The following is a 9,708-nucleotide window of genomic DNA, read 5'->3' as shown; positions in this document are numbered from 1 at the left end:
AAAATTAATTAAAAGGGGCAAGATCACAAAAGGCAGGCAGAACTTGGAATGTATCCTCTGGGAAAAGAGCCCCAGCAGGCTTCGCTAGTCTGTCAGCACCTCTGGGCATCAGTGCTGTGTCTCATATATGCTAGAGGCCAAACCAAGCATGGCAGTGAGGTAGAGGGAAGATATACTGCAGACATTCACGAAGAAGGACTATAACGTGGTGACTATGAGCTGGGAGGAAATATCTTCCTTTGAATGTTTTTGATGTGCAGAACCAGACTTTCTTCTGTTTTAAAAATATCTTGATTTTATTTATTTTTTAAAATGTTTTTACTTGTAGATGGACACAATTCCTTTATTTTATTTATCCATTTTTTATGTGGTGCTGAGGATCAAACCTATTGCCTCACACATGCTAGGCAGGCGTGCTATCACTGAGCTACAACTCCAGCACCCAAATATCTTGATTTCTAATGTGGTGCCAAGTTGAAATGTGGATATTATTACTAGCCACCACTCTTTCAACTTAGAGGGATACTTAAAAACAAGAAGTTGATAACAGGACTGGGGTTGTGGCTCAACGGTACAGCGCTAGCCTAGCACGTAAGAGATACTGGGTTAGATCCTCAGCACCTCATAAAAATAAATAAGTAAATAAAGGTATTTGTATTGTGTCCATCTACAATTAAAAAAAAATTTCAACAGAAGTTGATAGCAGTATGATCATAAGGTGTTCTGTTTTTCTTTCTGATTTTTAAGAAGCAAAGAATTTCCAACCAATCCAATAAAATTGAATCCTAATCAGGAAAACATTTGTCACTAGTCAGATTTTATTTTGCTCCATTGATTGCTTAAAATTTCAGTGAGCCTTTTATCTGGATTGGTGTTAAAACTCTGATGATGTCAGGCACATGGTCATTTAATCAACAATGCAAGAGAACACAGAAAAAGGTTTTGGGAATAAGTGATCAAAGCATAAAGCTACAACATTCTACATTAATGAAAGTTTTAATATACACTTGACTGAAAGATGCGTACAATAACTGAATCTCCATTCGTAGGCGGCCAACAAGATGTGAATGAATTTATTAACTTCAAACAAAACTTCAGGTTGTGCACTTAAAAAAATTACAAATCATTTAGAAATGGAAATTAACAATGGAAGAAACAATGACTATCAGACACGATGGGATGACTAAAGAAAGAATTCAAGTATTGTTTGTAGAGTTCTTCAGACATCAGTCTCTGAAAAGTTTGTGCATTTCCCATCTTTGCATAGTAAAAAAACAAAAACAAACAAACAAACAAAAAACACACATACATCACTTGGTAAAACTCCACAGCTCTATGTGATTCATGTTTCATAACATGCACCTATGGATACTGCTCATTTGTCTAGTAGGAGTAGCTCTAATTCAGTGGGCTCATGCACTGTCCCAGGTGAGCAATGAAGTTAGCGCACGCCTCCTCATCCAGATGTCATTATTTATCGCAGTAAAAGTATAGCAGGTGAAATGGGAACTTGGTCATCACTTAACACTCTTGTTGGGTAACATTAAACAGTGATCTGCTTGTGCTTTGAGCTCAAACTAATAAAAAGGAGAATTCACATCACAGAAATCAGCAAATGAATGGCAGGTGCGAGAGGAAATACAGCAGAGTTTGAAACTACATAACCTAATACCACCAAAAATAATTATTATCCTTTGTTTACAATATGATTGCATTATCTTTCATATTCATACACACAGAGCTTAAAGCTTGTGTATTTTACATATACACACAAATAATTTGACATTGGAGCATAGGTTTGGTTACCCTTGAAATTGCCAGCATAACAAAAAGTTATACTGACATTTGCCATATGTACATAATATCTGGGGACCACTGTGGTCTGATTTAAAACATAACATCGCACATTTACAATGTTGTTTGTGAAATGTTCAAAAGTTAACAATAGAGATTTTTTTTTGTAACCATATGGTTTTATGTCTATTAAGTCACCATGGGTCCTCTGGAACAGGAGGGAAATGCATATGGTGTGTTGTTAGCAGCAGTTTGGTATCTCCTAGTGGTGAGGACCCACTAAGCAATGCAGCAACAGGGAGAGATACCAAGTAATCTGAGTTTCCTCCAACCTTCCTCTGAACTTGAAGAGCCATTTCCATTCAGTAAAGGAATACAACCTGTGTCACGTGAAACCAGAAGTAAGGCTGATGAACCTCTTAGATAGCCCTGTTATTACCATATAAACATGGAGCAAGTTCTCGAGAAAGGCTGCATACCTGTGTAGCACCTATTACTCAGGAAGCAATAACAGGATTAGAATGTTCAATTGTGGTCTATGGTAGCATATGGAAATTAAGGTTTCTGCTCTATGATTGTGAAATTTCTATAATGAAAGATACCCTAGGGGGAAGTCCCAACGTTTTAAGCAGTACATTTTTAGAACATCACCTTTTCCAAAGTCAAAGAAAAAGTTATAAAACTCATATTATGAATCTTGCTGAAAAGGGACTTAGTGCTAAATCTAGAAACTAACTGGGTACCATGAAGAAATGAATAGTACAACTGGAGTGTCCTGTTCCTAAAACAGAGACATGGAGAATTGGCAGGGTGGGTCTATGGGGACCTTTAGTAGAAACTCGTCTCTACATGGATGCTCACTGGTGATGCAAAAGTTTGTGCATGGGAAACAAAGCTGTTTTGGCCAAATTTCTTTATTAACTTGTTTGCTTAGCACTTGAATGGAAGCTATACATTAACCATAAACAGAAAAAAAATCAGTGAGAGTGAAGGAAACTCAGAGGGACTTGGGAACCCCAAGATTTTATCTGCAAATGTTCCTGGAGGGAAAAGAAGAACATGAATTTGCATATAGTGGAATCCCATTATAATCCAGCACAACATTCTGTGTGTCAACAAAATGCTGTGGGCCAAACGAGGCTTCCAGAAAATACTGCACACAGAATTACAGCCTGTTACAACAATGCCAACAAGAAGGTTAATTGCTGCTTCTGTCTCCATTCCCACTGTTACAATGGAGTTCTACCATATATATTTTTGAGAGAGAAAGATGGAGTATAGACAAAATATGAATAAAATGGAAAGTTTAACTTTTCCCCAAGCTTTCAACATTTAAAAATTACTGTTTTATTATTATTATTATTTAAGGCTTTAAGTTTATCCTCCTTTCACATTAAGGATAGGGAAAGAAAATTGTCAAAACCAAAAACTAAAATTATGAGCTTGGCACTTCTGTGATTAATTTGAGAGGGTGGCTACTTTCTTACATTATATACATATGTTTATGATGACATCAAAATATTTTAGAGACTCTTCAGTGCATTTCACTTGCATTTACATAATTTTTGTTGTTTTGATATGGGTTATTTTGTTGTTTGTGACCCCCACCCTTTTGTTTATTTTTGGTTTCCAGCATACTAACTTTAAGTTAGACTTGTTTTGTGCTCAAACTCCCTGCATCTGTGGCTACGTCTGTCTTTAGCAAGCCCAACAATCATAGGACATGGTACAAGAGAGGACAGAGACGAAGAAGGAAAGAAAGAAAAGAAACAGAAAAGATGGGAGCAAGCAACAAACTTGAATTTACACAGAATCTTGACAAGGAAAAAAAAAAATCTCAGTACAGACAAGTGAAAATGATGTGTCAAAATCTCTTATTTCCATATTTACATTTATAAAAGAACTATACAATAGCATCATTGTTCAAATTCCAGCTCCCATTTCCAAAGGATGCTTGGTCCAGAAGGAAAAATAATAGGGAAAGTGAATCAACAAGAGCATGGTCCCACGAAGTTCGGCCAAGGACTCATCTAGAAGGGATTGGGGGTTCTTAAGGGGCTGGGGAAGGGGCCACAGGGGGTGAGCATGGGTGAGGATGTGTTTTGTAGGCCCAGGCAGCTTCTGCGTGGTCATCTGTCATCTTCCCCTTAGGAATTCCATTGCAGGTTTTGCTGAGGATTGGCTTGCTAGCTTCTAGTAATATATGCCATGCAGTTTTTACCCTTTCAAAAATTGAATCTTCATGTCACTGGAGTTTGTCATTGGTAGTAAAAGAAAAAAAATCATGCCAAATCATTTAGAAGATATTAAGTGCCAGCAGGCTGAGGGGGGGATAATCATTTGCTATTTTTTAATGGTTCTTTTATTGCACTTAATGTTTTTTGTTCCTTTCTCCTTTCCTTAGGAAAAAAAAAAAAAAGGATTCCAAACAGTTCTTTTGATAACATGGTCTTTTGCCCCACTTTTATTGACAGGTTGTGGGAGGGGTTCTTTGAAATTATTTCCAAAAGGGACAGTTTTCTTTTTCCCCATCCCCATCACCCGGACTTCAGCTCTGTAGTCATTACCACCCAGTGTTCTTGCTTACAGACTTAAGAGTTCCTGCATAGTCGCGGCAAGTGTGTCACACCCAGGACCCAGTAGTGCAAGGTGGCATCATCCCATGCAGCTGATTCAGATGGGGCCTTGCTGAGTCGGATCGAACCTCCTCTTCTTGACATTTCTTCCAGAGTGCGTCAAAACAAGATGCAAGCAGAGGGGGGGAAATCCACAATATTAATCAGATGATGATAAGAGAGAGATGATGATGATGATAGCAACGCTAGTTCCAGAGCTAAGCAATCAACTCACACAGAGGCAGTAGCCCCAAATAACTTGAAACACACAAGAGCCAATGCCTTTGAATATCACTGTACCTCCCCACTAGACTATGCACTTGGGTGTAAAGCAAAAGAAACTTCAAATTATTCATTTGCAATCACAGGCACACTCTGTGGCCCAATTTACCCTTATTTCAGAAGTAAATGACATTGCTCATTCACTAGATGAAAATCTTTACAGGAAGGCCTCTTCCATGTAGAGGCTCCTGGGAGAATGAGAAAAACTCTGAAAATCTTAGAGCTTTTCCCTTCAAGCCTCCAGAGTTCTGGACCAGAGGATTTGGCCTTTGCCAAGGTGGAAAAAAAAAAAAAAAGCCTTGCTCTACTAGTTATCTTCTGCCTTGGGTGTGTGAGCTCCTTCCCCACAATGGAACAAGCATTTTTCATACTAGAAAGTTCAGAAACAGAGTACACAGTTAGGTGGCACACTCAAAGGAGACTGGACACAGGCTCGGGTTAGTTAAGCAAATGCAGCAGTTTAGCTTAGTTGAAAATAAGCAAGTTACATTGCTTTGCTCACAGTGTCCAGTCTCCTAAAAAGTGATTCCTATGTTTAAAAAGAGAAATGAAAAAAAAAAAAAAACCAGCAAGACACTACAAGGCAACAACAAAAGTTGGTTGCAACCTCCCCATGGTCTGGCTTCATGTGGGGCATCAAGCAAGGGCTCATGCATTATTTTGCATACTGGCGGGTGCAATGCTGCTGCCACCAAGGCATCATGCAAAACTGGAGACCAAGGAGTCCCCAAGTTCCTCATTCCCTTGCCACTCATCAGCGCCAGTGGATACCCTGGCAGGCCCTAAGTACCAAAAAGATGACAACAGATTCCTCCTCCCCCATGAGTAATCCAAAATAAAAACACCACCAAAGATCAAAATATGGAGAAGGCATTCTGCAAAGTTTTTATTTTTCCAAAGGACCACCTTGAAGGCAAACCTCCCTTTCTGTTCTTAAAAATGTTTCCATTAAGACATCAAGAATGGCCAGAGGATGTGGCTCATCAGCCTAACAGATAATCCATTGCAGAGAACTCTATTTGCAACAGACCTACTTAGTTCTCTTCACCATTGCCACCCACTCTTTTGAGTCAATATTCTCAAAAGGAGACAATGCTGATCCTGCCCAGTAAAGAGGAAAAAAAAAATGGGAGAGTCTCTCATAATGTATCTTCCACTGAGCTCGTTTACTGTGGAGCACAGAATCTGTGTCTGCTACCCAAGCTCATGTTCCCTGAAGCAGAAATTTAAGGAGCTACATTTCCCTTTGTGAGTCAGGTGAGAGAAACACAGACTGCCTGATTTGGAGAAATGACCCTGAAAGACCAGAGACCCCAACCTTGTTAGCTGTGTATTGCTGAACTCAGGAGAAGGGTTAAACTAATGTCTCCTCAATTAATTTGAATGTAGAGGAAAAAACAAACCAAGTCAGGACTGTGCTTATAAATGACTGTACTGCACACATCTAAATCCCTTAATTCAAATGCAGGGAATATCAGATAAACTCTCGCATCCAAGGTTGTAACCGTAGTGCGATTTGTTTTTAGAGGAGATATAACATTCTATTTCAGCCTGGCACCCAGGCAATCTACAGTGTTGAAAGGCATGTGCTCCTTTTAAAGGTTGATTTCTGAAGCTTATTTGTACTTTTTATAGAAACAATGCTCTACACTGGGTTCCTTGGTCAGATGAAAAATATTTTCATTGCGGAATATGAATAGGGAGATTGGATTCCAGGACCTTTTCCCTTCCACTGATGTTCCAGCAGGTCAGAGGCAAGCTACAGTACAGGGGAGGATGAGGACAGAGGGGGACAGCCTTGCAGCAAGACACTGCCGGGCCTCCTCACAGAGGAACCACAAAACCACCCTGATCCACCTGACATTGCAAATCATCTGTCCTGCATTTTTTTTATATGAAAGCAAAATTCTTTTTGCTCAATTTTAATGTGAAAGTATAATTTTCTTGGGCAGGTCATTGTTGTCTCCCCTCCCAAACGGTTTCCTCTGGTTATCCTCTCCTGAGATTCTGAGGGCAATTACTTTCTAATAGCCACTAAAGTATTTCTGGGTCACTATAAAATATTAGCATGATCCTTCCAGTGATACAGTTTTTATCAATTTTTACTACTTCTGAAAATTTGGGCTTTAGTCTACAAGGTACATATTATACACATGTATTTAAAATTTACCACCCAGGTATCAACAGCAATCTTACAGCTATAGATATCTTGCAGGGTCTGTGGTCATTGACTGCTATTATGTTCTTATCTTTCTCTACTTAGTCCCCTTACCCCTACCTGCCACCAAGGACTCCTCACTCAAACTTCTGCTAGACCACCTTGGACTGAATTCACATCCTCAGGGTTGAAAGAGTCGTGGAAATACATTGCATCTTCCTGGTCAGCCATCTGCTAAGTATGGATGATGAAGTACCTACCCTGGGAGTCCCAGGCATTAAGGGAATCCAGCTCCTTATTTTGTACTGGGATATGGTCATGGAATTTAGAAAAGCAGGCATCTGGTTAACCCAGTCATAGGGAGACCAGCTAAAACTGATTCCATTTCCTAATGCTGTAAAAATCAAAATATGCTCCACTCCCACCCCCAATGAGGCACTTTATTTTTTATAATATAGGTAACAAGATATAGCCCTTTCAATTTCATTTTATAGGTGAGCGTAAATAATCTTTTCTTTAGCATGTCCAACAAAATGGAACACAGGCCTAAAAGAGTCTCTTAGAGCCAAAGTCAGGCTTGGTATGAACTCATAGACCAAGTAACTTCTCAGAGACAGAAAACTGCATTTGATAGTTACATGCTTAACAAATGAACACCTTCAGTGTCAGGAGCTGCTCCGGCAAGCCAGTATGGTCTCTGTTGGTAGTGGTTTCTACAGACTAAGATATTATAAGATGGTTGAACAGCTCAGTAATAATCCTAGAATCCATGTGATTTGAGCTGTCAACAAACTGTCACTCTTACCCTCATGTTCTTTCCTACCATCACTGAGAATTTCTCTGCTCCTATTTCTCTGCACCATCAACCATGGTGTTGATAAATGATGTGTGCATGTAAGTGATCACTTTACTGATATCTAAATTCCTGTATTCAGGGTGGGGGATGTGTACTTGCTTAGCATGTGTGAAGTCCTGGGTGTGGTATCCCTATCCAGCACCACATACACACACACAAAAAAAAAAAAGAAAGAAAGAAAGAAAAAGAAAAAAGTAATCATAAATTCCTACACCCAAATTTAGAGATTGTATATAATATCCCTGTCCAAGGTAATAAGGCCAAAGAGTCTGCACATAAGAAATTCATGCCTCATTTCTCCTAAGCTTGAGGGAAGATACTACTGAAATGATCCATCATCTACCTGACATGTTCCAGTATTGGGCAAAAACAACAGCTTTAATTATCTAGCGGAGCAGCATGTTATTCAGCATTACGTGTCAGGAGCCTCTGTGAGTCAACGAGGACAGAGGTTAGCAATGCTCTGTGCCGCTGTTGATGACATTATTCTGTGTGGGTAGGTGATGAAGTGGCAAAGCAGTATAAGGTGAACAGAAATAATAGATATGGGGAAAGGTGGACAAATTGGTGTGCAATGTTCCTATGTTCATTTTCCACCGGACTTCTCAGAGTACATTCTGAGACTGTGAACACCTGGGAACCTATAGACTTAATGATCCCTCAGCATCCTCACCTCTGGAGTCCAGAGCAGTTACCAAAATACACCCACCACCTTACTCAACAGGTCAGAATGTGTAAATTAGCAGTAATAACTCACGGAAGGAAGTATTTTCTTCTTTAGGGGAATTCTCCAATCTTGCTTGCAGAAGTCTTGTTTACATTAACCAAAGCTTTCAGACTCTACCGTTTTACTAAATATGTATTAATTGTAGGATCACAATAATTTTGATAAATATTCATCACCTTACACACACAAAGTACATACATTCACAAGTGCAAACACTCATATACTCATGCTTTTTAACACTTATTTCAGAAGAAAAGAATTATTTTAAAAAGGCTATGTGACAGCTCACAGTATAGAGGGATTTCTCACTTATGCTTGTATACTGCAGCAAGACATGGATGGTATGACACTTTCACATCTAAATTATTTAGAGTATTTCACCTAAAGGAATGTGACATTAGGAAAAAGCAATATGTCCTTGGGCAATTAATACATTTTCCTTTAACCTGAAAGTTTACACACTCTCAAATTCTTCAGGAGACTTTGCTAATTTCTCTGTTAGTAATACAAAACTAATTTCAGAAAAGATTCCCAGTAGGAATATATTTAGAACAATCTTCTTTACAAATCATTTTCAACTTCATATTGTAAAGGAACTTCTTTTTTTGGTTTAATTTCTGCTGTGCTCAATGAAACATTCAAAGGCTTTCAGTTCAACTAGCAAATAACTGTACTTCCGAATTATCCCTAGACTAATAGTCTACAAAACTATCCAAGTTGGGAGGAAACTTAAAGATGATCATTTGGCACCAAAAGTCTTCTATTCACAGTTAGAAGTCACTGTTTCAAGCTTAAAACAAACTACACAGCTACCACTAGAATCAAAAAGTAAAATCATGTAGCATCCAATAATCCATGTGACTTTCTACAAAATTTACCCTTAAAGTGATTTTCAGAGTCACAGGGGATGGGAAGGGGCCTTGACTTGCTTAGTACCCACACAGCACGTACCCACACAGCAGTCTCCACCAAGCAAGCCGCAGAGGCTGGTTCTCACTCCCTATGTGACTTAGTATCAAGCGCCACCTCTTCTCCTGCTCTTCATCTCTCACAAATAGAAATCATCAGCACAGGGCCTAATCCACTTCTATACACAGTGATAAAGGCTTTTCCATTTTTCCCAAAGAAACATGCAATTCAAGCTGTGAGCTAGGCCAGGCCACTGTTTTGAGGTCCTGCTACAGAATAGTGTGCTCTTGTCTCCAAACACTAAAATGGTAAATTTGGCATTATACATGGTTGCATGGCAACAATGAATGGTGGACCGTTTTCCAGG

The 9,708-nt window shown here is 39.1% G+C and overlaps 1 protein-coding gene across 1 annotated transcript in view; it reads right to left on the bottom strand.

Annotated features, from left to right (window-relative positions):
- Positions 1 to 796: 796 nt before the first annotated feature.
- Positions 797 to 9,708, bottom strand: part of Adam23 (ADAM metallopeptidase domain 23) — a 168,052-nt gene continuing 159,140 nt past the window's right edge. The window contains 1 exon segment of the mRNA XM_013362781.4: positions 797 to 4,516. Coding sequence (XP_013218235.3) covers positions 4,468 to 4,516 — 49 coding nt within the window. The 3' untranslated portion in view covers positions 797 to 4,467.

Source organism: Ictidomys tridecemlineatus, chromosome 7 (assembly GCF_052094955.1).
Source record: "Ictidomys tridecemlineatus isolate mIctTri1 chromosome 7, mIctTri1.hap1, whole genome shotgun sequence".
Classification (NCBI taxonomy): domain Eukaryota; kingdom Metazoa; phylum Chordata; class Mammalia; order Rodentia; family Sciuridae; genus Ictidomys; species Ictidomys tridecemlineatus.
The sequence above is the reverse complement of the archived record's forward strand: the minus strand, read 5'-3'. Positions and strand labels throughout refer to the sequence as shown.